This window comes from Felis catus, chromosome A2 (assembly GCF_018350175.1).
Source record: "Felis catus isolate Fca126 chromosome A2, F.catus_Fca126_mat1.0, whole genome shotgun sequence".
Classification (NCBI taxonomy): domain Eukaryota; kingdom Metazoa; phylum Chordata; class Mammalia; order Carnivora; family Felidae; genus Felis; species Felis catus.
In genome coordinates this window covers 157,245,459-157,273,429 of record NC_058369.1, presented here as the reverse complement: position 1 = coordinate 157,273,429, position 27,971 = coordinate 157,245,459, and the positions used below count along the sequence as shown (strand labels likewise).

Sequence of the window (27,971 nt, the reverse complement as noted above, 5' to 3'; positions counted from 1 at the left end):
AGTCCTCGCGACCTGACCCAGCCGTCTGGGCCGAGGTCCCAGGTCCCGGCCGGCGCCATGGAGCGGCGCTGGCCCCTGGGGCTCGGGCTGCTGCTGCTGCTCTGCGCCCCGCTGCCCCCCGGGGCGCGCGCCAAGGAAGGTACCGACCCCCGCCCCGCCCCCGCCCCCCCCCCCCAGGGGCCCGGCCGGCACCCTCTCCAGGAGCCGGCATTCCTGCGGAGGCCCTCTCCGCGCGCGCCCCTCTCCAGCGCTCTTGTTTTGCCCTGCCGCCAGGCGATCGACTGGCCAGGCCAGTCTTTGGTCTTTGACCCCCAAACAACTGGTGGCCCTGGTCAGTCGCCCTGGTCAACAGTTTGCGCCTGGTGGTGGGGAGGGACCTACTGACCGCTGCGAGGAAGCGGTGTCCAGACCCCCGCCCCCGCCCCCCCCCCAGCACTCGTGGGGATCCCTCATTCCCAGGCAGTCTCAGTCTCAGGTGCCCAACCCAAAGATCCGGACTCTATGAAGTCAGGGGTGGGAAGTCCCCTTATGCCATCCTAAGCCTGAGGGGGCGCGGGGTGGGGGTGGGCAGAGGGACCTGCCACTGGGGAATGGATTCGAACTCGGGATGCAGGAGTTTCCAGATGTAGAGATCAAATCTTAATGGCGAAGGCCTGTACACCCTCTCTGGCCCTACTACCCCCATTTTCCCAGGCTCAAGAGCTACGCCTGGTACAGTCACTACACACCCCCAACCACAGGCAGAGCAGGCCATTTGCCTGTAGGAAGGAGCCTCCCCACTCAGGAACCCCCTGTGAGGTTCCCTGACCACACCCTACCCACTCAGGACCCCCAGGGGCTGAGATCCTCTCTTGCCCACACACTCTTCCAATTCTGCAGCTGCTGAATTTCCCCCAGCCAGCACCAGCCACTGCTGAGTGAGAGGGTGCAGGTCTTATGTGGGGCTGCGCTTCCCAACACTTCCTGCCTTGACTTTGGTCAAGGATCCAGCCCTCCAACCCTTGCCCGACTCTGCCTTCCTCCCTTCACACTCTGGAGGAAGACGGACTAATCCCTGAGCTCTTCACTCCTCCTTCCCCAGCTAAACCTCAGGAAGTCACAGCTGTTAGGAACAGGATGTTGAAGCCTTGGGGCTGGGGGCCCAGAATGAGGAATGTGGGTTGCACGTGTGGGTCCTCCTCCCCCAAAGGTGACCGACCTTTTCCTCACCACTTCAGTCACTCTGATGGACACGAGCACAGCACAGGGAGAGCTGGGCTGGCTGCTGGATCCCCCAGAGGATGGGGTAAGTGTCAAGGGAGGGGAAGGCTCAAAGCTGCAGGCCAGTGGGAAATGGGCGGAGAGGTGGGTGGAGGAACGGAGAAAAGAGCAGGAAAAACTGGAAGTGTCTCCTCAGGGAGGGGGAAGGGAGGTGAGTCAGAGCCTCCTGAATGGGACATTTGGGGGGGGTTCAGGCTTCACCCCAGAAGAACGCTTCAATGCCTGGCTCCTCCCCTCCCTGCCCCAGAGAGAGAGAGGACTTGGGAGGTGATGAGACCACAGTCCTCCAGGCAGAGGATGAACGGGACCAGGGATGCAATCACTGAGGGCTAAGAACCAAAACACCAGATGTATCTTCAATGCGAGGTCCATCTATCCCAATAGAGTTGCACAGACAGACTTCAGAGGGTCAAGGGTCAAGGAACCCCATAAAAGTGGATCCTAAATTGCATAGATGTATGGGGATATTCTTTTCTGGATAGGAAAGCCAAAGTTTTCTGCAAGTTCTTCAAACGGTGTTTGCCTCCCCAAAATTCAAAGCTGCCCTCCCACTAGAGGTCCCTGAGCGCTTGGCACCTTGTCCATTTTCCTCAGCCCAGGCACAGCATGCATTCCAGCTGTCTGAACCTGCTCCAAGTCCCTTCCCTCCACAGATATTCCTAAGACCTAGTGAGCAGAGAGACGTTCTTGTGAGTCCCAAAGCACACCTTTCCATCACTCAGCAGAGCTGGCCACAGAACCCCAGGAGGCTGCCCTCGCTGTCTCAGCTTCCTGGAGTCTGGCCTCAGGGCCTCCTTCCCTCTGGTCCTGGACCCCTTTGGCCTTCCTATTCCTGTAGGAACGCAGCCTCTATTTCTGGTATTGGGGTCACCTGCTTTCTTTCCCTCTGGGTCCTAGGGTCCTGGCTCTACTCTTAGTTCTCCCACAGAGTGGCCTATAATTAGAATTAATAGACTAAACCATAATGTATCCTACAGGAGGGGCTGCTTGGAAAATCCTGGATTAGGCCAGCCGTAATAGGCGCCTCATCTCATAAAGCAGCTAATCACTCCACAATGAGGGCTACAGGTCCATTAGCTGGCTCCCACAGGCCTTCGCTGTGCCCCAGCCACCCCCACCCAAATAACTCTTCCCTAATTGGGCTGGAGTGGAAGCAAGGCCCCTTGTGCAGCTCAGGTCAAACAGCATATGTAATGCATATATGCACATATATATGCATTATATACATATATAATATATTTGCACCGGGAGGGCAAGAAGACGGGAGCAGTTACAGACTCCCAATGTCTGCCGTGTCCCCTCCCCTCATCTCACACCCATGCACTCGGATTCAGGCTCACCAGAATGTACCCATGTAGCAGCCAGCAGCCCGAGTGATAAGTGAAAGGATCCTTGTTGCTGATCCTGGGCAGCTGGTTCTCCCCCATCTGTCACCGCTGGAACTGGGAAAGGCAAGTCACAGCTGGGAACATCTGCTCCTCCGGGCTCCAGCTGCAGCCATGACAATCTAGCTAATGAGCTGCACATTAACCGCCTACCACCCTTCCACCTGACCTCCACGCCATGCCTTCCCCTTGGGCTTCCTCATCACAGCTTCCTGCTAAGAACAGGCTCCGGATGCCCTCACTGCTGGACACCCCCTGCCCAATCTTTGAACTGCCTCACACAGCGCAAAATTATGTACCTCATATACTCCTGCCCCTGCCACACCCCACCCAATTCTCAGTTGAGGGTGCTTTCCCCTACTTTTTCCCAGAGCTGAGAGTAGCAATGAAAGCCCTTACAGAAGACGTTCTAAGGGCCTCAGACTCCTCTTTAAGGCTCAGGTCAAGATCTCATGGGTTCGTGAGTTTGAGCCCCTTGTGGGCTGACAGCAGAGAGCCTGCTTGGGATTCTCTCTCTCCTCTCTTTCTCTACCCCTCCCCCACTCACATGCACTCCCTCTCTCAAAAATAAAGAAGTAAACTTTTAAAAAAAGTAATTCAAAAATAACAAGGAAGAAGAAGAATGTGAAGTTACATCTCCATTTCATACTTTACACCAAAAAATAAATTCTAAGGAGATTAAAATCTAAACCTAAAAACGAAATCCACAGAAATATGAGGAGAAAATACACAAGATCCTTGTAAGTTTGGGATGAGAGAGCTTCCCAAGCAAAATACATGACCTAGAATTCATAAAGGGAGAGAAGATAGACGTTACTATGTAAAATTTTTAAATGTAGGCCAACATCAAAGATATCATTAGCAAATTAAGTGGCATGACAGGAAGAAAACACTTGAAACATATTTCAAGCAAACGATTAGCATCTATGATGTAAAAAAAAAAAAAAAAAAAGGTTCATCCAAATGAACACTCAAAAGGTAACAGGCAAAGTTTACAAACACATAATTACATAAAAATACAGATAGCCAATGAACAAAATAGAAACGCACAGCCTCCTTCTCAAAAGAAATGTAAATTAAAATGGCAGGAAGCTGTGTTTTGTCCATAAGAGAGGCCCAAAGTAAAGAGATCTTCAATATCCAGTTTCTCAAAAAAAAAATGAGCCCTCATGCATTGTTGGTGAAAGTATAAATTGATAAATCCTTTTTGGAGGCCAATTTGACAGTATCTTCTTACAAAGTTTATAATATTTACCTTTTAATACAGCACTTCTACAGAAATCTTATAGAAATCTACACATTTACTTAAAAAAAAACTAGAAGCTACCTAAATGTCCAACAACAGGAGGATAATTAAATAAATTACGGTACATCCATACAATGGAATACTATTTTATGGATTGCTAAAAAGACTTAGGTAGATCTTTTTATACTCTCGTGAACATCTTTCAAAGACTTTTTATTTGTTAAAAACAAAAAGTAGGTTACAAAATAACAGGTTAAAAAATTATGTTAAAAACAGAAAAACATTCAAACGTTTCTCTAGAGGCACTGAAAATGGTCTGGGAAGCTTCACTCCAAATTGTTAAGAATAACTTCCCATGAAGAGGTAGTCGGGTGGGAGGACTTTCACTTTATATTACATATGTTTATTCTTTGACTTTAAAAAAAAAAAACTCATTTATTTTGAAAGTGTGTGCATGTGGGGGGGAGGGGGGAAGGGCAGAGAGAAAGGGAGAGAATCCCAAGCAGGCTGGGCACAGTCAGCTCAGGGCCCCTCGTGGGACTTCAATCCGTGAACCTTGAGATCATGACCTGAGCCGAAGTTGGACGCTTAACAGACTGAGCCACCCAGATGCCCCTTCTTTGACTTTAATAATTAGCCCTTAGAAATAAAATGATCAAGAACATAGGAGCACCTGGCTGGCTTAGTGGAGCATGTGACTCTTGACCTCAGGGTCATGAGTTCATGCCCCACACTGGGCAGGGAGCCTACTTAAAAAAAGAGAGAAAGAAAGAAAGAAAAAGAGCATAAACTCAGGAGCCTGGAGTGCCTGGGTGCACATCCCAGCTCTGCCTCCTAATGACAGTGCACAGGGCAAGTCACTTAACCTCGTTGTGACTCAGTGTCCATCATGGAAAGTGTTTATAACAGTGACTGGTGCATGGTAAGTCCTGTATTAGTGCTAGCCATTGTTATTACTAAGTTTAAAAATAAAATGCTTTTGGGGCTCCTGGGTGGCTCAGTCGGCTAAGCATCCCACTTCAGCTCAGGTCATGATCTCACGGTTTGTGAGTTTGAGTCCCGCATCGGGCTCTGTGCTGATAGCTCAGAGCCTGGAGCCTGTTTCATATTGTCTCCATCTCTCTCTCTGCCCCTCCCCTGCTTGTGCACTATCTCTCTCAAATATAAATAAACATTTAAAAAAACTTTTAATAAATAAATAAAAATAAAATGCTTTTCGTGTAAAAGCAATTAACGGGGGTGGACTAGATGGTGTCTACGAGTCCAAGCAACCCCATCCATTGTTGATTTTTGATAGTGACCATAACTGGAAGGAATACTGGAGAGGGTGAGTTCCTTCCATACAGGAGAGATTTATGCTTGTTCGTGCCCTCCAAAAGCTTAGGGGCCTTAATGTTAAAGGTAGTATCCTCTTTTCTACACAAATACGCAGAAAGGTTTTGTGAATGAGTTTCTGCCATAAAAGTCGGCCTTTGGGGCACTTGACAATCCTGACTGATGAGACAGGTAAAAAAGCGGTGCTCATACTTCTGCAGCTGGAGTGGGCTCACTGAAGAGATCGGGGCTGGCTGCAGATCGCATGGGGGTATTGTCTTGCCCATCCTGTATCCAAATAAATCCTGACTCTAAACATTTAGCTTCTTCTCCTGGAGCCGGGGGCGGGTGGAAAGAGAGCAGGACAAGCAGGTGAACTGGGGGAGCTCTGACACCAGCTTCCCCATCATCAGCTCTAGAAAACCAGAGTTTAGGGAGGTGATGACTTGGATGGAGCCTAACTCGGAGTTTTCCTTCTCGCAGTGGAGTGAAGTGCAGCAGATACTGAATGGGACACCCCTCTACATGTACCAGGACTGCCCACTGCAAGATGGCGGGGACACTGACCACTGGCTGCGCTCCAACTGGATTTACCGGGGGGAGGAAGCTTCGCGTGTCCACGTGGAGCTGCAATTCACCGTGAGGGACTGTAAGAGCTTCCCCGGGGGAGCCAGGCCTCTGGGCTGCAAGGAGACCTTCAACCTCCTGTACATGGAGAGCGACCAGGACGTGGGCATTCAGCTCCGACGGCCCTTGTTCCAGAAGGTGCTTCTACCCCGCCCCACCTCCCACCCCTGCCACTTTGGTCCTAACACTGGTTCCTGCCCCCGCTCAGCTCAGGAAAAGAGACAGCGGCAGAAGAAAGAGAAAGAGGATCTAGGTGTCCAATAAGGACAAGAATGCGGAACTAGCAATCAGAAGAGGTGGATTTGAGTAGCGTAGAGGCCCCCTGACCTGCGGGACATACCTCCCAGAACCCCCCCCCCCGGGATGCCTGCACAGACAGTACTGAACCCCGATACATACATTCCCGCGGTTAAGCTTTCACGTATAAATCAGGACGGAGCCAGAGACACAACACTGGCTCGTAATAAAATAAAACAATGATAACAGTACACTGTAATATAAGTTATCAGAGTATAGTCTCTTTCCCTCCCCCTCTGTCTCAAAATATTTCACGTGCTGTACTCACCCCTTTCCTCGTGGCGCTGCGAGATAACAAAACGCCTCTCCAGGAGAGGGAGCGAGGAACGAAGCACCGCTGAGTCCTGTCGTCAGCCTGTGACGTGACGTGACGTGGCGTGGCGTGGCGTGGCGTGACGTGACGTGACGCCGGCGCACCTGGCTACTATTGACCTTCTGACGCAAGGTCAGGAGGAGGAGCCTCTGCTCGCAGGCGTGGTTGACAGCCCTGCCGGCTTTGACAGCTGCGAAGCTGAAGCCGCGAAAGCCGGACCGCGGATAAGGAGGAGCTGCTTTGCCTTTTCTGCTCCGTCCGGCCTTTGCGCTCTGCACTTAACCTCTGAGAGGTTTTCTTGTCTTAAAATAGTGGTGATAATAGTGCCGGCCTTATCTGTTTCGGCGGCTTTGCCTCCGTTGAGATAACGGCATTCCCTGGTGGAGGTATTTGGACTTTTGCTATCAGCACCCAGGCTGCTTGCGAGTGACCCACCCCCGTGGGTCTACCTAGAGCTGTGTAGGGAGACACTTCTCTGCAGGCTCTCTCTCTAATACCATCCCTCTCTTTCCTACTCAAGAAGACGTACCGGAATGCAAAAGCATAAGAAGCATATTATTACAGGACGTGCTCGTTTTTTGTTTTTTTTTTTTCCCAAAGAGAAGATGTTGTAAAGTTTGTTATTAGTAATAAATGAATGATGACGCACTTCATAACTGATCACCTCATTGGCACAGACGCTGGGAACACCTTCGAATAGTGGAAATTATATGGGCTATAGCGTCTCACTGCCTGGTTACCAGTCCCATCATGTAGCTGTGTGATCTTGTCCAAGGTCTCTAGCCTCTCTTCGCCTTAGTTTCTTCATCTGTTAAGTGGGGATGGTAATCCATCCTACCTCGTAGGTTTATTGCAAGGACTGAACAGCATAACACACATAAGACGCTTAGCCAGTAGCTCACAAGTAATAAGCCCTTGGTTTACAGTTGTGTAAACTATACTTTATTTATTTATTTATTTATTTATTTATTGTATATTTTAATGTTCATTTATTTTGAGAAAGAGACACAGAGTATGAGTGGGGGAGGAGCAGAGAGAGAGGGAGACACAGAATCCAAAGAACACTCCAGGCTCTGAGCCGTCAGACCAGAGCCCTACATGGGGCTGGAACCCATAAATCGTGAGATCATGACCTGAGCCAAAGTAAGAGGCTTAAGTGACTGAGCCACCTGGGCACCCCTAAAGTATTTTTTTAATGTTTATTTATTTTTGAGAGGGAGAGTACAAACATGGGAGGAGCGGCGGGGTGGACAGAAGGTGCAAAGCAGGCTCTGCACTGACAGCAGAGAGCCCGATGTGGGGCTTGAACTCATGAACCATGAGATCACGACCCGAGCTAAAGTCGGACGCTCAACCACTGGGCCACCCAGGCGTCCCTGAACTATAAAGTATAGAGCAAACAACTGTTTTCTGTCCCGTGGGAGTGAAGCATGACTTTACCATCCCCTTCTCGCACACCTCTCCTTCCCAGGTGACCACTGTGGCTGCAGACCAGAGCTTCACCATCCGAGACCTCGCATCTGGCGCCGTGAAGCTGAACGTGGAGCGCTGCTCCTTGGGCCGCCTGACCCGCCGAGGCCTCTACCTCGCTTTCCACAACCCAGGTGCCTGCGTGGCCCTGGTGTCTGTAAGGGTGTTCTACCAGCGCTGTCCTGAGGCCGTGCAGGGCTTGGCCCGATTCCCCGACACCCTGCCCGGACCCGGCGGGTTGGTGGAAGTGGCAGGGACCTGCTTGCCCCATGCCCAGGCCAGCCCTGGTCCGGCGGGTGCACCGCGCATGCACTGCAGTCCGGAGGGTGAGTGGTTGGTGCCCGTGGGCCGATGCCACTGTGAGCCTGGCTACGAGGAAGGCAGCAGCGGTGAAGGATGCCTGGGTAAGGAGGCCGGAGGAGGTGGTGGGCACTTGCAGGGGCCACTCGGGGGAGGGCCTCCAGGTGCCGAGGGAGGGAAGGAGGTCCACACTCCATCTCCGCGAAGTGTTGACTGTGTGGCTGAGCACCCCAGGAGACACATGCAGGGTGCTTCTGGTACAGAGGATTGGAGGCGGTGGCGAATGGGGATGATGCTGCCTGTAAACACATTGGCCAACCATGGTTCTGCTGCTTTCTCCCTCCAGCCTGCCCTAGCGGCTCCTACCGGGCAGACACAGATGCACCACATTGTCTCAAGTGTCCAGAGCACAGCACAGCCGAGCCCGAGGGGGCCACCGTCTGCACCTGTGAGAGCGGCCATTTCCGAGCCCCAGGGGAGGGCCCCCAAGTGGCGTGCACGCGTGAGTCCAAGGGGGAGGGCCTGGCCATCTGTGAGGAAGCGCAGGACTTTTGGTGAGCCCATGTTAAGGTCGAAGTTTTCCGGAACTTTTCAGAAATTGGGCACCATTTAAAGTGCCAGACGTTAGAGCTCCTCCCCCTCCCCCCACTTTCCTGGAAGAATGCAGAGCTGAGCTGGGTCTGAATCCAATCTCCCAGCAAGGCCTTCGGCGGTGGGAGGAGGCAGGGGCCAGCAGGGAGATGAGAGCAAAGCTGGTTCCTCCTAATGGCCCCTCTTCTCCTTACAGGGCCCCCCTCAGTTCCCCGAAACCTGAGCTTCTCTGTTTTGGGGACTCAGCTCTCCCTGCGTTGGGAACCCCCAGCAGATATGGGGGGGCGCCAGGATGTGAGGTACAGTGTGGGGTGTTCTCAGTGTCGGGGAGCAGCAGTGGACGGGGGACCCTGCCAACCCTGCGGGGGAACTGTGCGCTTTTCCCCGGGAGCCAGCGGGCTCATGGCACCGGCCGTGCGTGTCAACGGCCTTGAACCCTACGCCAACTATACCTTTAACGTTGAGGCCCAGAATGGAGTGTCGGGGTTTGGCCCGTCCACGCATGCCAGCACCTCACTGAGCATCAGCATGGGGCACGCAGGTGAGTGACCTGGGCAGGGGCCGGGACAGGACTGGAGGAAACCAGGAGGGCTCAGGACCACAGAGACAGATTGACGGGCAGAAAGCAATCAAAAAGCGACTTAGGTTCTTTCTTCTTTCTTCCCAAACCCCCTGGAACCCTCTTGACTCACAGAGTCACTGTCAGGCTTGTCCCTGAGGCTGGTAAAGAAGGAGCCACGGCAGCTGGAACTGACCTGGGCAGGGTCCCGGCCCCGCAGTCCAGGGGGGAACTTGAGCTACGAGCTGCATGTGCTGAATCAGGTGAGGATGAGGCAGAGGGACAGTCCCTGGTGTCTGGGTGTCTGTTCTGGGGCACAACTCGCCATTCCTAGCCTGGGTGATGGGACGGAGGGAGAACTGGCCGAAGTGAACGGTGTGGCTTTCTCAGGACAAAGCCTGCAAACAGCCCTGCCCTGACCATTCCCCAAGCCACCCCTGTCCACATGATCCCAAGACTGCCATCGCCTCCACCAGGTCTCTCTCTGCACAGCCCAGTTTCCGTTGGTTCTCATCCACAGGACGAAGAAAGGCACCAGATGGTTCTAGAACCCAGGGTCTTGCTGACCGAACTGCAGCCAGACACCACGTACATTGTCAGAGTTCGAATGCTGACTCCTCTAGGGCCTGGCCCTTTCTCCCCTGACCATGAGTTCCGGACAAGCCCTCCAGGTGGGTGGGTTATCCTGTGTTCTGCCCCAAACACACATGCACCCGTCATCCCACTGAGGCTTCTCAAACACTGCTCCAATCAGTGACCTTTCCTCTTCCACTATGCATGTGCATATGCACATACATGCACGTACACATAGGAACTGCCTCAGCGGAGAGAGCCCCACATGGACTCCCACAAAGCCCCCTCCCCATAGTAACCTCAGACATTTTCTTGAGAAAGAGAGAGCACAAGCAGGGGAAGGGGCACACAAAGAGAGAGAGAGAGAGAGAAAGAATCTTCAGCAGGCTCCACACTCAGCAAGGACCTGGGTCCTCAGTCCCACAACCCTGGGATCATGACCTGAGCTGAAATCAAGAGTCAGACACCGGGAGCACCTGGGTGGCTCAGGTGGTTAAGCGACTGATTCTTGGTTTCAGCTCGGGTCATGATCTCATGTTTTGTGAGTCTGAGCCCTACAGCGTGAAGTCTGCTTGGGGTTCTCTCTCTCTCTCTCTCTCTCTCTCTCTCTCTCTCTCTCTCTCTCTCTGCCCCTCCCCCACTCACTCTCTTTGTCTCTCTCAAAAATGAATAATACACTTGAAAAAAAGAGTGGGACACTAAACCGACTGAGCCACCCAGGCGCCCCTCCTCAGAACACCTTCTGCTGCTGGATACTGCCAGCCAGGATCCTGCCAAACCTCCTAGCCCCCCGGTTTCGTGCTTGTCACCAGGCAGCCCAAAGCTAGGGGCCCCGGGGTGAGGCCTCTCTGCATGCTCCCCCCCCCCCACACTCCCCCATCTCCTCGCACAGGAGACACACACCTGAGGCCCACTGAGGGACCTGCCCCTGGGTGTGCCCTTGTAGCCTTCATCGTCCCTGTGGACTCTGAGCCCTCCAGCCCTCCTCACCCCCTGTGCCACAGTTTCCAGGGGCCTGACTGGAGGAGAGATTGTGGCCATCATCTTTGGGCTGCTGCTGGGCGTAGCTCTGCTGCTGGGGATGCTCTTCTTCCGCTCAAGGTGCTGTTCCTGCCCCTTGCCGGCTGCCACCCGGGGCCCCAGAAGCCCTGGAATGCAGCCCCAACACCCCTCCCCTCCGCTAGTATGAAAGCTCCCTCCAGCATTCCCCCACCCCGTCCTGTGCCCCCAGCCCCTGTGGTTTGTGGGTAAAACCCAGCCAGAGCTCCCTGGGCCCCTGCGGCAGTCCCGGGACTCTAAAGCAATGCTCCCTCACCCCTGCAGGAAAGCTCAGCGGCGACACCAGCAGAGGCCCCGTGATCGCGTCACTGACGTGAACCGAGGTGAGCCCAGGGCACCTGTGTGTGTGTGGGGGGGGGGGGGGAAGGTGTGGGCTTGGGAGGAGCCACTGGGATAGAACCAAAGAACCCACATTTGCCAAGCCAACTCTGGGAGCACGAGTCGGGGCCGTGGTCTCTGGAGCTTTTCTGTTTTGCTACCTAATTAACTTTGGTTAATTAACTTTGTACTGATAGCCCCCCAGAGGCTCTGTGCAATTACCTGTTAGCTCTTGGTGCCACTGTTCCGACACCCTGGCTGGCCAGGTCTGCTGGCCGAGGCTTGGTGGGAAGGGGGTTGCTGGCAGGCTCCCTGAAGTCCTCCGAGGCATGTGGGCTTCCTACCGGTCACCTCATTAGGTGCCCCCACAAAAGGGGGAGGCAGTGGTCCCTCCGAGTAACAGGGTGAGGGCGAGGCTTGTCTGGGAATGTGAATGAGGTGTGAGTGATTGGAGGAGTATGGCTAGCAGGGGTGAGGAGGAAGGGCAAGAGATTTGAAGTGTGGTCAGCGAGCCATGGAAACATTGGGTAACTCGAGGCTGTGAACAGCTTTCAGCCCCAGGTTCTGGCCTGCAGCTCTGGGACTCTGGGGGCGAGGACACAGAGCTTTGCGCGTAGACAGAGGAAGAACCTCACTGCTAAGGACGGAGACTTTCTCCCACTTTAGCCAAAGCAGGACTCTTATGGGAACAAAAAAAACTCCTGAGCCTTGAAGTTCGAGTTCCTGTGGTGAGCCCCCCGCCCCCCATTCTGCCTGCAGAGGACAAGCTGTGGCTTAAGCCGTATGTGGACCTCCAAGCATATGAGGACCCTGCCCAGGGAGCCCTGGACTTCACCCAGGAGCTTGATCCAGGCTGGCTGATTGTGGACACTGTCATAGGGGAAGGTGAGCCCCGCAGGTCCCCTGTGTGTGGCAGCACAGAGCTGCGAGCCGGCTGGCCTGTCAGTTGACCCAAGAGCTCCTAGATGAGTTTCCTTTCTGCTCTACCCTGAATCTTCCTCGAATTGCTGTGGTCATGCTGTAACCCCTTTATCAGATGTCCTCAAGCAGCCCCTGCTTCCTACACAGTTTGCTTCGGTGGTTATGGAGTTTCTGATGAACAGCCTTAAACATATCATCTTTGTCAGCAGAGGGGTCGTCGTCCCCAGGCTCAGGCTCTTCTCAGATGGTTCCCAAACGTGGGAGAGCTTCAGAGCCTCCCTCGCCCCGCATTCCACCCCACCAGGGGCCCAGTGTCCTTGGGCTGCCCTGATCCCTTGGGTCACTAGAGGAAACGGATCTGAGCAGAGAACAAAGCTCAGCAGTGTCCTTGCTGGCTGTGCAGCCAAGCCAGCTGCGCTGTGACCGGAGGAGCTCGCGCGAGAGGAGGCAATGGTTAGCCTCCCCAGTCACTGGTGCACTGGCCCCGGCCCACCCCGCCCTTTATAAACACAGCCCGGTGCCACTGTACGACACGCACTCACCTGGCATTTACCGAGCACCTACTGTTAGCTGAGAACTCTGCTCACCTGGGACACCATGCCGAACGGGTTGTGTGGCTGCACCGCTCCTCCAGATTCCTGGCCCCTTCCCTAGGAAGTACGGCCCAAGCCCTGTCCCACAAAAAGCAAGCCACTTTTCTGATCCAGTGAAGAAAAGAACCAGAGTGCTGGAGGATACTGCTACCTGTCCCCCCAGGGGCATCGGGCCATGGCCTGTCTTCTTTCCACCCAGGAGAGTTTGGAGAAGTGTATCGAGGGACCCTGAGGATCCCCAGCCAGGACTGCAAGACTGTGGCCATTAAGACCTTGAAAGACACATCTCCAGACGGCCAGTGGTGGAACTTCCTTCGAGAGGCCACCATCATGGGCCAGTTCAGCCACCCACACATTTTGCACCTGGAAGGCGTCGTCACCAAGAGTAGGAGCAGTGGTCTCCAGGAGCGTGGGGAGGGAAGGAGGAGGAAGGGAGGGCATGAGAGCACCGGAAGCATAGGGGAGATCTGCTGCCAAGGGCAGGAAGTCTGGTTCTGGGAGGAGATGGGTAGAGGCTGCCAGGCCGACTTGTGCTTTGTGTCTCAGGAAAGCCCATCATGATCATCACGGAGTTTATGGAGAACGGAGCCCTGGATGCCTTCCTGAGGGTGAGGAGGGTGGACAGCCAGCTGGGGAGGGGAATGCACCACGGATGCCTGGGTTTGGGCTCCTGGTTTGGGAGGAGGAGACCCTGCCCGGTGCCTAACTGGCCCGCTCACCCTGCTGCAGGAGCAGGAAGACCAGCTGGTCCCTGGGCAGCTGGTGGCTATGCTGCAGGGCATCGCGTCAGGCATGAACTACCTCAGCGACCACAGTTATGTCCACCGGGACCTGGCCGCCAGGAACATCTTAGTGAGTCAGAACCTGTGCTGCAAGGTGTCTGACTTTGGCCTCACCCGCCTTCTGGACAACTTTGATGGCACTTACGAAACCCAGGTTAGAGCCCTGCGCTCGCTGCGTCTACGCTTGCATGCAACTGTGTGGCATACATACGGTCACACACGTATGAGTATGGGACGCGTGCTTTTGTGGACACAGTAATGACTCATCCCTTTGCACAGGTGCTTTCTCGCGCCCCTCCTTGCCCTGAAACACATCACCTTTCTGCCCTCCATGCCCTGTTAGGGAGGAAAGATCCCCATCCGTTGGACAGCCCCCGAAGCCATTGCCCATCGCACCTTCACCACGGCCAGCGACGTGTGGAGCTTTGGGATTGTGATGTGGGAGGTTCTGAGTTTTGGGGACAAACCGTACGGGGAGATGAGCAATCAGGAGGTAAGCCTGGGGTAGTCCTCCCCATGTCACCCCTGACTGACTTCTCATCTCCCCCAACCTTCCCGTAGACGTCCTATTCTTTCTCCCTGACCCAGTCTTTCTGCACTCTTGCTCCTCTGTCCCCGTCGTCTTACTCCCTGTTCTCTTTCCTACTGGTCAGGGGGTGGGTAGAGGCTCTATCGCAGTGATCTTGTGTGCACAGAGGCTTCTCATGGGGCCCCTCCCTGCTCCCCTGCTGCAGGTAATGAAAAGCATTGAGGATGGGTACCGGCTGCCCCCTCCCGTGGACTGCCCCGCCCCTCTCTATGAACTCATGAAGAACTGCTGGGCCTATGACCGAGCCCGTCGGCCCTCCTTCCACCAGCTGAAGGCACATCTGGAGCAATTGCTTGCCAACCCCCACCCCTTGCGGACCATTGCCAACTTTGATCCCAGGTAACCACATAGGAGAGGGCAAGGGGATTCGGAGGGCAGATCTGGCAGAAGGAAAATAGGCGTTCAGCAACATTCACCGAGTGCTAGGCCTGTGGACCTGTGGACAGAGTGCGGCGTCTGCCCTCGGGGAGAAGATGCCGTCCCATCCTTGATAGGTCTGGGTTGGTAGGATAGAAAACAAGCACAGAGGTGGAAAGCACATGTAAACAGTGCCTATGACCCGATAACTACTCCAGAGAGCTTGTTCACTTGGGTGGGGATTGGGGTGGGGGAGATAGAGCAACCGGCAAGTGCTAGACAGTGGGATGTGTGCATGTCATGGCCGAGGGAGGGGCAGCCTCGTGGGGTCTCCCAGAGCACATGGCCAGCCTGGGTTGGGGAGCTTAGGGCAGACCGGTTACAAATAGCACAGGGTCCCAGCAGAGATGGTGGGGTCAGTGCAAGGGGGACCAGCTCTGCTGAGAAGTTTGGACTCTACCCTGAGTGCAGAGAACCACTGACCAGTTTGTAAGTCGGAGGGACATGGTCAGCATCATGTTTTACCAGAAACATTGCCGGCATGTGGAGAATGAACTGGTGGCAGGAGTGAGGTGGGGGAGATGGGCACGGCTGGACTCTGAATGCTGGATCGGGTGAACCAGCCCTGGCATGCTGGCCTCCATATCACACCACCATATATAACCTTGTTTCTGGGAGAAAATATGCTCCAAGCTCCAGCTTTTGAAACTATCTTTTGGAGCAACAACTCCCTCGTATACTGGAGACTGTGTGTGCTAATCTTTCTGGAATGTTGAATATTTTTCCCCCAGCAGATTTACTTTGCTAATGGTTTTGGCTCTGGCTGGCTTTAGCACAGCAACACTCATTGTCTTTGAGGGTGTCGGAGTGCAAGAATAACAGCCGAGGTGGAGGGGGCAAGCCGTGGCTGCTCCCAGAATTCAGGGGGCCGCCCCGAAAACGGCAGGACCATGCCTAGCTTCTAAAGCCTCCGCTCTCCTGCCGTCTGCTTCCTCTCAACTGCGGTGGTTGACGCTTGAGTCTTAACCAGCCACCAGTCAGTTACTCAGGACTGGCCACTCCCGTGGGAGATGGGCTGATGGCATGCTTCTGTTGGGGGCTTCCAGGGCTGTCACCTCCCCTGAGTCTATCAGTGCCACAGGACCGTCAGCCTGCCTGTTGCCGTGAGCACACCAGGACTTGGGCCAGGAAATGAGTTCGCAGACAATGGCCAGGCTAATCCACAAAGTCCAGATAATCTCTGTGCTCAGACACCCAACTTGAATGCTGGCTGCAGATGCTCAGAGGCTGAGCCCCGATCTCAGAAAAGCTGGGGCAGGAAGTTGCGGACAGCCCCTGCACGTCCCGTGCAACCGAGGGACCCCTTGTCCCACAGGGTGACGCTCCGCCTTCCCAGCTTGAGTGGCTCCGATGGGATCCCCTATCGAAGCGTCCCTGAGTGGCTGGAATCCATACGAATGAAACGCTACATTCTGCACTTCCGCTCGGCTGGGCTGGACACCATGGAGTGTGTGTTGGAGCTGACGGCCGAGTGAGAACCCCGGGGGGAGAGGGGGCCCCAGGCAGGGAGGGCTGCTGGGGGTTGAGCCCAGACTCACAGTCCCCTTTCGTCGCCCACAGGGACCTGGCACAGATGGGAATCACGCTGCCGGGACACCAGAAGCGCATCCTTTGCAGTATTCAGGGATTCAAGGACTGAGCCCCTCCTGCACCTACCCTGGCCTCAAAGAGCAAGGATGGGGCCATGGTCGCTCCCCATGGCCCTCCCCTCATCCTACAAGATGTAGGCCTCTGGTGCTGCTCCTGCCCACCCTTGCCTGAGGAACTCACCTCTGGACCCAGGAGCCTTTGTTTTAAAAAGGGAGGTGGGGGTAGAAGTGAAAAGGTAATTGGGGGAGGGACTTGGGGGAGGGTTTAATATATATACATATACATATATATTTTTGTAAATAAACAGGAACGGAGTTTTCACCTTTACCCCGGGCTTTTTTATCCCTGTATCTCCTCCATCCCACCCGTGAGGGCTGTACACACAAGAAAGATTCCTGAGAATTCTGGAAAACAGGTGTTTTTTTTTTGTTGTTTTTTTTTTTTATCTGTAGCTGTAGCCACAACCTGGCAGCATGGGGGTGGGTGGGGGTGTCCAGGCCAGTCAACCCAGCCCAGCCCAGCCTCCCCGAGTCAGGGGGTCTCCAGGCCCTCGGCAAGCAGAATGCACGGCTGCTAGGGGACCAGCCAAGGGCATCGGTGCAGCAGTGAAAGCAGCAGCGCTCAACCTGGTGCCCCCTCAGGTGGGGCACACCTTGGTGGGGGGGGTGGTCCCTGCAGGACGGGGGTGGACTGGAAACCCAGAGCCGGGACGCTGCAGCCCTAGGCCATGTCGGGGCTTTGCACAGGACACCTGGGATACGGGGCAGGGGCTGGTGTGGAAGGAGAGGCTGAACATCAGAAGATAACTGAAGGGGGGCAGGGCAGGTGGAGGGCAGGGTGGTCTCAGTGTGGATGGTCCGCTAATGGGGAAGGAACGGACTCGCCGGTGCCCACTCAGGTCTGGGCTCTGGCAGTGTGGCACTTCCGGCAGAGCACGTGGCCATCCAGGGGGAAGCAGCCGTTGTCATCCGCCTCAATGGACAGTGGCTTCCCGCAGTCCTGGAAGGAAGGAAGAGTCCGCCGTTGGGAAGGCCCCGGTGCACGCCCCCCCCCCCCCCGCCCGACACCTCCGCCTTTAAATTAGGAAGACCAAATGCTCTACGCCTTGGCTGATGCCCAGCTTCACTGCCTGTGTCCCCAGTCACACCTACCCCTAGCCCTATCCTCACTTCTTCTACTGCCCATTTTCACTCTTGTCCCTAGGCCTCTCCTGCCCAAGGTGAGCAGTGGGAAGAGCTGTTCCCAAGGCCTCCACCCAATAAAAGATGTGGGGCCTCTCCCACCTGCCTCAACTCCCCTCACTTCCTCCTTTAGCCTCACCAAGCACATCCCCCCTCCCCAAAATAGCGAAGCCCCACACCCTTTCCTCCCACTGGCCGCCCCCTTTCTTGGTTTATCTGAAATACAGCGGAAGCTCAGTGAAACCCCACAGAAACCCCTCCCTGCGTCATGGGCAGTGACGGGAGCGTCTGGGTGGGGACAGGTATGGGCACCGCGCCCCATCAAAATTGCAACTGCGACCTCCAGGCTGGCACTGCCCACCAACCACCTGGTAGCGAGCAGTGTCCCACCACCTCCCAGCCCTGGGGGCCGGCCAACCTCACACTTGTAGCACTTCATGTGGAAGTTCTTATCCAGAGCGACCACTCGCACGGTCTCCTCGCGGCCAGGCTCAGGCATGATGGGCCCTTCGCAGACCGAGCACCTGGGGGCGTACTGCCTGGAGGGGCCGAGAGCGGGGCAGGAGTCAGCACGGGGCAAGGGGTACCCAGGGCTGCCCGTGAAAGCGCAGGGGAGGGAGACGGCGGTTGCGTGGCAACAGGGCAGACTTAGCCCATTTTGCGCCACACAAAGTCCTGAGACGAGCCACCTTATCTGGCCCTTGTCAAGGGGGTTTCCCACCTTTCCCCTCACCCACTCCAGGAACCTCTGCCACTGGGTCTTGACTCCATCTGTCATCCACACTGCAGTCAGAGGCATCCTTCTCCAGCCCCCATCCCTGGACCCTTGACCCTAGCCTTCGGCCACGCAGGTGTCTCTCTGCCAGACCACTGGGGTGTATGGAGGGAGGGATGTGAAGTTCTGGACGCCTAAGGTGGAATTTTTAACAACGCACACCTCAGACACACCGTCAGAGGTGGGAGTCGGATTCTGCAGCTTCCCTGCACTGCCCTTGAGCTATGGGATTCTGCCACTGGCCTCAGAAAGTAGCCACCTTGTAAACACTGTTTCTAGGGAAAAACCAGAGTTCTAAAAAGCTGATTTCCGAAAGAACTTTTAGAACCCAGCCTGCGTGAAATGAAGTCATTCCAGCACACACTGTTGAACACAAGACCGCACCCACGAGAAACCTCAGCGAGCCAAAGGCCACAGGGCACTTGCCAGCAGCCAAGACTTGCTACCAAGGTCTGAGGCCACTGGACAGCTAAATCCAGATGAACTGGTCTCTGCTGTCTACACACAGGAAGTGGGGCCAGAAAGGAAGGCCAGGGGTTGGGGGCTGTCTCAGAATCAGGAGGCAACCCAGCTCCCAGACGACCGCGGCTGGCAGCCAGAGAAGAGCCCAGAAGACAGGAGGTGGGTCCTCACTTGTGGTAGTCGGGTACACAGTGGGGCCGGTTGGCCTGATCCACAATGAAGGAGGTGCCCTCCAGCGGGCAGGAGCAGACCACACAGGTGAAGCACTGCGGGTGGTAGGCTTTGCCGGTGGCCCTCAGCATGCGGTCAGTGATGGGCTGCCCGCAGGTGTTGCACTTCTCCAGGGTGTCCTAAGGAGATAGCAGCAGGACATCAGCAAGGAACTGGCACCCAAAAGGCAGCTGCCGAGGTGCGTCGGCCCCAAGTCCCCACCCGGCCCTTGACTGAGCCCCGCGGCGGCGTGCCCCTCGGCCCAGCCCTGACTCACGGTGTAGCAGCCCTCACAGTAGGGCGCCCCCTCCAGGCTGTAGAACTGCTGTCCCTGCAGCTGCTGCTCACACTGGTGGCAGGTAAAGCAGGTGATGTGGAACAACTGCCCCAGAGCCCGAACTGCAGGCTGCGTGCGTGCCAGGGGCTGATGACACCGGCCACAGGACTCTGGAGAGGCCAGAGAAAACAGAAGTCAATAGGAGGAAGGAGCAGGGCAAGGGATCGGAGGCTCTGGCGGCGGGGTGCGGAGCCCAGGAGCCTGCGGGGCAGCGGCGGGAGGCCCTGAGGGAGGCCGTGAGCTCACCGTTGACAGCCACGTTCTGCCTCTGAGGGTGCTCCATGTCCTGCATCAGCTGCTGGGTCAGCTGCTCCAGCTCCTCCACCTCCTTCAGAGTCAGAGGTCCCGGGGCCCCAGGGGAGCGGACCTGAAACCCCAACACTCTCTTCATCCTCTCTCGACAGTCATCTTCCTCCAAGAACTCTCCCCAGCCAGCTTGGCCACTTTCTTCCAATGAGGACTGACTCCCCACGCATTTCCCAGATGCTCACGTTGGACTCTGAAAGCTCCTCCTTCTCCCTCCCTGACCCCCAGCACCACGCAAATAAGGGGAAGGGGATGAACCTTCCACCCACTTTGCCCACCCCCCACCCCCCACCCCCCGGGCAGTCACGGACAGGCCAGAACAACTGAGCGGACAGAGGCCACACACACAGCAGCTGAGGTCACCAAAGCAGCCAACACACCCGGCCACGCGTCAACTCCACAGAGCATGCGCAGACATGGCCCCCCACGGAAGAGGTCGGCACGTGATGGCGTGTGCACCCGTGTGCACACACACCTACCCGGCCCGCCTGCTCTGAGCGGCCCCTGTCAGCGTGCGGATACAACACAGGCGGGAATCACAGGTTAAACCCCCAGGGCTGTCGTTGGGAGCCCAGCCCACAGCTCCCCAAGCGGCCTCCCCAGCAGGCCTCAGAGAAGGACCATTCCCTCCACCCGCCTCCCCTTTCTATTAAGAGGGTCCTGGGAGAGCTGCGGCCTGGGGGCGGGGGGCACTGCCAGGAACCCTAAGCGGTCCCAAGGGCGCTGCCGCAGGGGCTACCAGTGCTTCCACGAGGCTCCCACAGAAACATGGGGCTGGTTTCCCAGGACTGCGGCCCCCGCAGAATGGAATGTCCTACCTGCCGCCTGCCAATAATGCCTCGGTTCCTGTAACACTGGAACCCCAAAGCCTCCGAGCTACCTCCTCCCACAGCCACCTTCCCCTCGGCCCCGGCTCCATCGTGCTCACACCCGTGTGCATCCAGAGCTCCAGGCGTTTTCCACATAGAGCGTCCCCTGTAAGCCCCTTCCCACAATGTGAGCTCCACCCCTCCCTCTCCCAATCTTCCCTTCCTGGCATCTTGGGGACAGAGGAAGGGCCCTTGCTCTCTGGTACCACTTAGACGCCTGTCCCGCTCTCTGGAAGTAGGAACCATTCACGGGCATCAGCTCCCCGCGGGTATGCACAACCCTTCAAGACACACTCAGTCCAGCCACAGTTTCCTCTCTGCCTGCCACAGCTTCAACACCCGTGGCCCTCGGCCCTCTAGCTCTTCAACTTCAGTGGCTCCAAACGTGCTTCCAGCTCAGGTACCTTCCACCACGGAACACTTCGAAATTGCCACTCACTGGTCAAGCTCATCTTCCGCCATGATCCTAGGCTTGACCTCCCAATGATTACCTTCCGCCCTCCTTCCCCATTCACACCTACCGAATGAGCCGATCAGAAAGGCTCCTCTGCTTCGCAGCCCACCCCCTGCGTCTTACGCATCGAAACTTTCTGGCTCGCCTCCCCACCCGGTCTGCTCCCTTAACCATTCATTTCTACAAGGCCACCCCCAGCCACCATCTCTTGTTCATCTGGCTCCATCTCAACCCTGGGTCATGCCACTGCCTGCTTCCTGCTTCTGACTCCAAGCTGCAGGAAGTAGGTGGAGGGCTCCCTGAACACTGCAGAGTGGGTTCTCCAAACACTGCAGCGCCCTCTGCGCCCTCCAGCCTCAGCCCGGCTGTCTGGTATTTGGCTCCTGCGGATTCCCAGTCGCCTTCCCCACAGCAGCTGTTCCAAACCTTTCCATCTCCTCGAGCCCCCAACTGCGTCCTCCCCTCGCTCCCCGCTCACCGATGACCTCACCTCCTACATGACCGAGAAGACGGAAGCCAGCCAGCTCCAGCTCCCTCCTCTCCCAGAAAACCCTGTGGCCACACTGCCCTTGCTCTCTGGGAATGCCTGGGGGCGGGGGTGACCCCGTGTTTCCCTCCAGGACTCCATCCTAGCAGCAGCCCCTGCTCTCAGGCATCATAAACCCCTCTTTCATCAGCTTCTTCCCTCTGCTTTTCTCCCTCTCTCTCTCTCTCTCTCACGCATACACACACACACACACACACACACACACACACACACACACACGCACACCCTCCCCACCACAGGGCACCAACAGGCCACCCCACAGCCATCTAGGACTTCTGAATAGTCAAATCTCTGGGCTCAGTCCTCGCCCGCACCCCTGAAGAACTCCTCAGCCATCACACTCTCTTCCAACGAGACCCCACTCTGCCTGGAGCCCCTCTTCCGCCTGCCCCCCTCCATCGTGGTCAACCTGAGCATCACCCGAGGTTCCTCCCAGGCCCTCAGCTCCTCCTGCTCGGCATCCCCTGGGCCCCTCAGCAGCCCGTGCCACGCCTGGGGCACCACACACTACACCATGTACACCCACACCTCAAGTCTGCCGCCCCCACCTGACACCCAGGCCTCCATTTCTAACTGAATGACAGTCCCAGCTGAGGCCAAGCCCTCCTGGAACCTGTTGCTCAACAGGCTGACAGCTGGACCCCTCCCCTTCCCGTCCGAACCATTTCCCCTTCTGGACTTCTCTATTCGGTCAGCAATACTGTCATTCCCCAACACACCCCTCCTCTTCCAAAGGCTTATCAGCTACCAAGCCTGGAGGCTCTTCCTTTTTAACAGCTCTCCTATCTTGACCTTATTTTTCATAACACTACAGTTTCCCAGGAATGAACTCTCCCTCACTTTGCTGACCTCCTACCTCCAGCCTGCACCTCTGCCAAAAAACCTTTCCCAAAGCTTCCAAAAGCATGGCTGGGCTGTCGGCTGTTGCCAGCCCTCCAGCCCGGCCATGCAACTCCTCAGAACCCATTCGTGACTCTCCAGGACGGACATGCTCCCTTGGTGTGCTATTTTATTATTTCCTCCTCCCTCCAGCCAGCCCCTCCCTCCCTCAGTACAGCTCTGCAATACTCCCACAGGAACCGACTACTGTGTGTTCTCCAAACACCCTGGCATGCTTGTGCCCTTGAGTCTTGCTCATGCTCTTCCTGCCCAAATGCCCTTCCTGCTCTTCTCCAACCTCAAGTCCCACCATCCTTCAAGGCACACAGGTGCGATGACGCCTTTCCTAACCCACAGGCCCCCATGTTGACGCCTGTCCGGAGCCCTGAAACACCAGGTTCTGCAAAACTCACTGCACACAAACACACACACCCACGCCGTCAGTTAACTTGATGGCTGGTAGGACTAGACGACCCTCAGGGCCCCTTCTACTCAGACCTCAATCCCCCCAACCAGAAGGCAGAAATGGTCAGACAGGAATAACTTTTCTATTTTGAGCATTCAAGAGCTAGATACAGACCCCAGCACTTTCTACTTCGAGTGAGCTCACTTAATCTTCACAAAACTGTTGTGTGGGGTGTTATGGTAAAGGTGGGGAAACTGAGGCTGAAAGTTCACCTAACGTGCCTAGGGTCTTGTGAGCCGGGAATTCTATCCCAGGCCCATCTGACTCCCTCAGACTTAACCTCTGAGATCTCTTCCCTCCAGAGCACAGAGCACAGAGCACAGAGCCTGGCACCCAGCAGATGCTGGCTCAGCCAGTGTTTACTGCCCCTGTGACTCTTATCACCAGATGGGCCCTGGGGTGGGCCCTGGGGCCGTGAGGGTGGCTCAGAGGAGCAGAGAGATGTACTCAAGAATCTAAGAAGGGGGAAGAAGCAAGGTCAAACTGGTGATGATCTCATCCCTCCCTTTAACATTCTAGGGGGCAGGGTGCAAGGGAGGGTCCACCAAATCCTTCCCTTGATTCACAGCCTATTGTGCTCCCCCAAAGCCCAGTCAGGCCCCACCCAGACCCAGACCCTGCCAGGCCCTCCTCAGAAGAGCTTTCTCTTACCACTGACCCGCTTGGCCAACTTCAGAGGCTCAAAACTCCTATCCCACCATGCTGCCCACCTCACTGGGACCACCTTCGCCCTCATTCTCTGGCCCCCTGGTCTTAGCCTGGCCTCCCCACCCTCCCTCACCTGATTGTGGCTTTGCGCTGGTGGGGCCACTGGATGCTGCTTCTCCTGCACTCGGGGCTTCTCCTTCTGCTGAGCATAGGTGAAGCTGGGGGACTGAGGGGAGCCTGTGCTACTGGAAGAGGGAGCTTCAGGGGACCCCAACTTCTGATTAGGCTGTGACCCAGGTCCACCTGGGGCTCCAGGGCTGAACTTGGAAGCCACAGGAGTAAACTTGGAAGCCACTGGAGAAAACTTTGGGGCCGGTGATGGGGCTGGGGGTCCTCGAGGCTGGGTGTTCGCGAAAGGCACAGGCTGGGGCTGGGGCTGGGCCTGGGGCTGGGGCTGGGGCTGCACGTGAAGCTGGACCTGAGGCTTGACCTGGGGCTGCACGTGGAACTGGGTCTGGCTCAGAGGCTGAGCCTGAGCCTGGGGCAGAGGCTGGGAGCTAGAAGGGGACTTCCAAGGAGGCAGGGGTGCTGTGCCCCCAGTTGCAGGCTTAGTATTGGACTTGGGAATGTATGGAGTAGCGACTGGTGGGGGTACATATCCAGATGACACCTGCACAGGTAGCGGGCGAGGAGAGAAGCTCAGTTAGAGGAGCAGGTCTGCCCTCCTCCTCCCCTCCCCCCGCCTTCCCCCTCTCCAGTCCCTTACCCGGGCTTTGAAGGGATCATTCCTGGTCATGTCATCCAGCAGTGAGGACAGAGAGTCGATCTCCAAATCAATACTGCTCACCTTCTCCCTGGGCTGGAGAGTCCGGGGTCTGAGCACCCATCCCAGGTCTTCGTTCCCACCCCGCCCCAATCAGGCCAGAGATGCAGGCGAGATCAGAGGTAAGGACTCTCCTGTGCTCCCTTTGGGGGTGTCCCAGTGTAGCCGCCCTTCCCAAGCTTCCATACCTGTGGGGGGGGAGGTATGGCGGCCTCAGGCCCTCCCTCCTCCTCCAGTGGAGGCGGTGGGGAAGGGAAGATCTCCTCCTCCAGAGGCGCAGGGGGAAACGGTTCCTCGATAGGGGGAGGGGGAGGTGGGAAGGCACCTCCCAGAGCGCCCTCCGAGTCGTCGCCATCCCCAAGGATGGGAGGGGGTGGCGGGGGAAAGTCTGAGGTAGGAAGACCAGAGAAGACAGGAGACAGGACAGTCAGCGGCGCCCCCTCTACCCCTTCCCCAAGTTACCCTCCTTCCACAGCTCTAACCCCTAAGCCACGACCTCTCGCCCCCACCCCCACCCTTCGCCGGAGAGCGTGTGGGAAGCAAAGGAAGACGCAGGACGCCCTGGGAGCACGGGGTCAGTAAAGGCGGGGGCTCGACCCAGGAGTGATGCAGCTCCCGTTACACTTGGGAAAACGGACCCAGAGGGGAAGATTCGTGCCCCACATTCCCGCCTCCCACCCCCCCAGGCGGGGGACTTGGAACGGTCCCAGGAGCCCTGGCTCCCAGCCATGAGCTCCGCGATGAGGTAAGAACATCTGCTCGGGACAGGCTAGCTGCGCCCAGCCCCCTTCGCCGCAACCTTTCCAGACACCCCCAAACTCCCGACACCGCTGTCCCCGGCCCGGCGCCCGCCGGGGTCCAGCCCCCAAGCCCAGCCGCATACCTTCCGCGGGCGGCGGGGGGATCTCGCCCACCCGGCCCATCTGCGCCCGCTGGGCCCCGGCGGCCGGGGGAGGCTCGCTATCCCCGGGCCGGAAAGGATTCACTTTGGGCTTTGGGGCCACCACCGGGCCGAACTTCTTCTGCGGGGCGTAAAAAGCCGGAGCGGAGACCGACACGGAGATCGCGGGAGGCGGGCGGGGGGCCGCCATGGCCGGGCCGGGCTGCTGGGGGCGGGCGGCCAGGTTACGCGGCGCGCGACCCGGGCAGACGACCCCTCGCCGGCCCGGCTCCCCCCCACCCCGCCCCCCGCGCGCGGCGCCCGCGCCCCCGCCCTTCCCCGTGCGCGTCCGCCGGGCGGCTCCCCGCGCCTCACCGCGGGCCGGAGCGTGCGCGCCGCGTCTCGGGTGGCCGCCTCGCAGCCGGGTCCGCGGACTCTGCGTCCGGGTCCCGAGCAGCCTCCAGCCTGGCGGGGAGGGACGCAGGGAAGAGGGAGGGAAGGAGAGGGCGGGGAGAGAGCGGCGCTCAGACCATACAAGGAGCGGCCCGGAGAGGGGGCGGGGAGAGGCGGGGAGGGCGGACCCGGCAGGAAACTCCCCCAGGAAGGGGCCCGGCTCTTGCCCTGAGGCCGGAGGCTCAGCCGAAGTCCTCCCGCCCCCGCTCTGCCGCCCCCGCCGCCCCGGCCCGGCTCAGACCTCCCCTCCCCAGGCACAGGCCTCTGATGTCATTTCCTGACTCGCCCCCCACCCCCCACCCCGCTACCCGCCCGACCCGCGGGTGCCCGAGATCTGACTCACTATCCCCACTCCCGGCGGAGCCGGCGGAGGTCGGACGGGTGCCCCAGAGGCGGTGAAGCAGCCCCACTGCGCCTCCGCCGCGGCCCAGCCCCCTCCTCTCCCGGCCTTGCTGCTACCTGCCCCCGCCACCTCCCGGGGCTCCTCCCTCCCCCTCCCCCCTCCCCCCCCCCCCCCCCCCGCCCCCGCGCCCAGCCTCGTCCCCGGTCCCCTCCGGCTCAGCCCGGACTGGCAGGACTGGGTGGAAACGGAATCCGGGGTGGACGGGGATGGTGAGTGGGGGTTCTCCCTGCCCACGCCCCCCTGGGCCTTTCTGTGACCTGGAGGCGGGGTGTGAGCGCCAACCTCCTGGGTCCTCGGAGGATCCTAACTTTAAATCCTGGGCAGCCGCCTAAGGCTTCTAGGAATTCCCATCACCCGCGCCCCCGCCTGCAGATCAGTTAAGCTTCACGGGAGGGAGAGACCCGGAACGGAGGTGGGGGGGCGGGGTGGAGGCGAGGGCGGCCGGCGGACTTGGGGCTGGGGGGTATCCGGAGAAAGGACGCGGACCGTACGTCGGCGCCCACCGTGACCCGCCCATCTGAGAATCTTTGCGCGGCGGGGCAGCCCCGGGGCAAACGGAGCCTGCGTTCGGTGGAGCCCCCCACTGGTCCGACCGGATTCCTCCGCCCTGGACTCTGTGCCCCTGGCTATGCCAAAGGGAAAGACCTAGGCTCTTTTTACCTTTAATTGAACGTGGAAATTTACCAAATTGCCGCTAGAATTCCAACACACTCACTACCTGCAAAGTATGGAGACCTATGACATTTCGGCCTGTAAGGCCACTATATCTACCCGCGGGTGCTTCCTTTTCTCTCTTGCTGTGCTGCCAGCCTTCTCGGCCATCTAAGGCAGTCAGTGCCCTCGGGCACACCATACTCAGTATTGATCTCCAGTTCTTGGCCCTACAAATGAGCTATCCCCTGCTGTCAGCGAGCCTCTGGGCTATGCTCTAGAAACCAGCCAGACAGGCAGGGAGCTTAGGAGATGGGGCCAGGTCAGACCCAGTAAGCTGCAGGGTCTAGACTAGAGCTGGGTATCTTGAGGGCTGTAATGTGAGACTTCATATTCCCCTACATCCTGGTGTCAGATAAAGCAACCCTGGATACAAGAGAGCAGAGTGAGGTCAGGGTTCAGAGACCCAGCCTGAGTGCCCAAAATAAGTGAAAAGTGTCTTCATTCTCTGCTTCATTTTCTATGTAAAAGAGTGGTGATATTTAGTCCACGTCCCTTATTGCATCGTATGGAAAAATAAATAAAACTTTTTATCTGAAAGTACCATATAATGCTTGGTGTTATTATTCAAGTCCCAGTTCTGCCCAGAAGGGAAATTCTGAAGGGTTCATCAAAGGCTGGTTTCCCCTTCAGGGTTGGCAGGCAGACCTCTCAGGGGCCTTGGAATATGCAAAGCCCTGCTCCTTCCTTCAACTTTATTAAATGACTAATTCTACCTAAGACTACAATTTCATCTTCTCAGACCCCACTGATCTTTTCTCTTCTCTGGCATCTTACTGCCTTTGTCACCGGCATTTCTTACGGCCACAAACATGTGTGGCCGTGTATGATATTAAACATGCAGTGCAGACCTTTTCTGACAGGTAGGAGCTGGTCCTGGGCCTGTCCCTATGAAGATCAGCTAGAAATTTGATACTGGATTTCCTGTGCATGTTGGAGATTGTGTCTTGGGCTTTACAGACCAAAAGTCTCATTGCCAACCCTTCAAAATAGAGTTGACCCTTCAGCATTGAACTATGCAGGTCTATTTATATGCTTTTTTTTTTTTTTTTTTTTTTTTTTTAGAAATACAGTACTGTAAATGTATTTTTCTCTTCCTTAAGATTAAGTGAACACTTTCTTTTCTCTGGCTTACTTTGTTGTAAGAATACAGTATAGAATACATATAGCATACCAAATATGTGTTAATGGGCTGTGTATGTTACCGGTAAGGCTTCCAGACAACGATAATCTATTAATAAAGTCTGGGGAAGTCAAAAGTTATAGGCAGATTTTTGACTGCACAGGGGTCGGGTCCCCTAACCTCCAGGTTGTTCAAGGGTCAACCATATACCCAGCTGGGGAAGAAAGTTAGGAAGATGGT

At 56.7% G+C, this 27,971-nt stretch overlaps 3 protein-coding genes across 4 annotated transcripts in view; 2 read left to right on the top strand and 1 right to left on the bottom strand.

The window, feature by feature from the left end:
• EPHA1 (EPH receptor A1) lies at positions 1–17,091 on the top strand. 2 transcript variants are annotated; one of them, XM_023250669.2, is made up of 18 exons: positions 1–139; positions 1,218–1,285; positions 5,689–5,970; positions 7,914–8,316; positions 8,559–8,714; positions 9,000–9,344; positions 9,498–9,625; positions 9,883–10,033; positions 10,940–11,036; positions 11,259–11,317; positions 12,072–12,197; positions 13,026–13,211; positions 13,373–13,434; positions 13,556–13,762; positions 13,952–14,101; positions 14,343–14,536; positions 15,930–16,085; positions 16,175–17,091. In XM_023250669.2, exons 1-18 carry the CDS (start codon positions 58–60, stop codon positions 16,251–16,253), a joined length of 2,931 nt encoding a protein of 976 aa, XP_023106437.2. In that variant the 5' UTR covers positions 1–57; the 3' UTR covers positions 16,254–17,091. The 2 variants fall into 2 exon arrangements, with proteins under 2 accessions (XP_023106437.2, XP_023106438.2); XM_023250670.2 differs by lacking the exons at positions 15,930–16,085; positions 16,175–17,091 and adding an exon at positions 15,661–15,847.
• On the bottom strand, positions 16,937–25,519 carry ZYX (zyxin). The gene is made up of 10 exons (XM_023250674.2): positions 25,417–25,519; positions 25,045–25,264; positions 24,350–24,549; positions 24,105–24,197; positions 23,472–24,008; positions 19,416–19,536; positions 19,110–19,279; positions 18,794–18,972; positions 17,804–17,924; positions 16,937–17,203 (listed from the first exon to the last, which is right to left on the bottom strand). The coding sequence occupies exons 2-10, from the start codon at positions 25,250–25,252 to the stop codon at positions 17,099–17,101; spliced, it is 1,734 nt and encodes a 577-aa protein (XP_023106442.2). The 5' UTR covers positions 25,253–25,264; positions 25,417–25,519; the 3' UTR covers positions 16,937–17,098.
• FAM131B (family with sequence similarity 131 member B) overlaps positions 24,623–27,971 on the top strand; it is a 30,876-nt gene continuing 27,527 nt past the window's right edge. The window contains exon 1 of the mRNA XM_045052915.1: positions 24,623–24,906. The gene's annotated coding sequence lies outside the window, so the exon portion shown is untranslated. The remainder of the gene's footprint in view (positions 24,907–27,971) is intronic.

Bases quoted from the DNA above. Each gene is read 5' to 3' on its own strand.
- EPHA1 (XM_023250669.2), top strand. From the start codon at position 58: ATGGAGCGGCGCTGGCCCCTGGGGCTCGGGCTGCTGCTGCTGCTCTGC. The intron at 8,715-8,999 runs GTGAGTCCAAGG...TTCTCCTTACAG, and splicing joins CCCCCAAGTGGCGTGCACGC to GGCCCCCCTCAGTTCCCCGA. The intron at 11,318-12,071 runs GTGAGCCCAGGG...TTCTGCCTGCAG, and splicing joins CGTCACTGACGTGAACCGAG to AGGACAAGCTGTGGCTTAAG.
- ZYX (XM_023250674.2), bottom strand. From the start codon at position 25,252: ATGGCGGCCCCCCGCCCGCCTCCCGCGATCTCCGTGTCGGTCTCCGCT. The intron at 24,198-24,349 runs GTATGGAAGCTT...CGGACTCTCCAG, and splicing joins CCATACCTCCCCCCCCACAG to CCCAGGGAGAAGGTGAGCAG. The intron at 17,204-17,803 runs GTTGGCCGGCCC...CCTTCCTTCCAG, and splicing joins TGAAGTGCTACAAGTGTGAG to GACTGCGGGAAGCCACTGTC.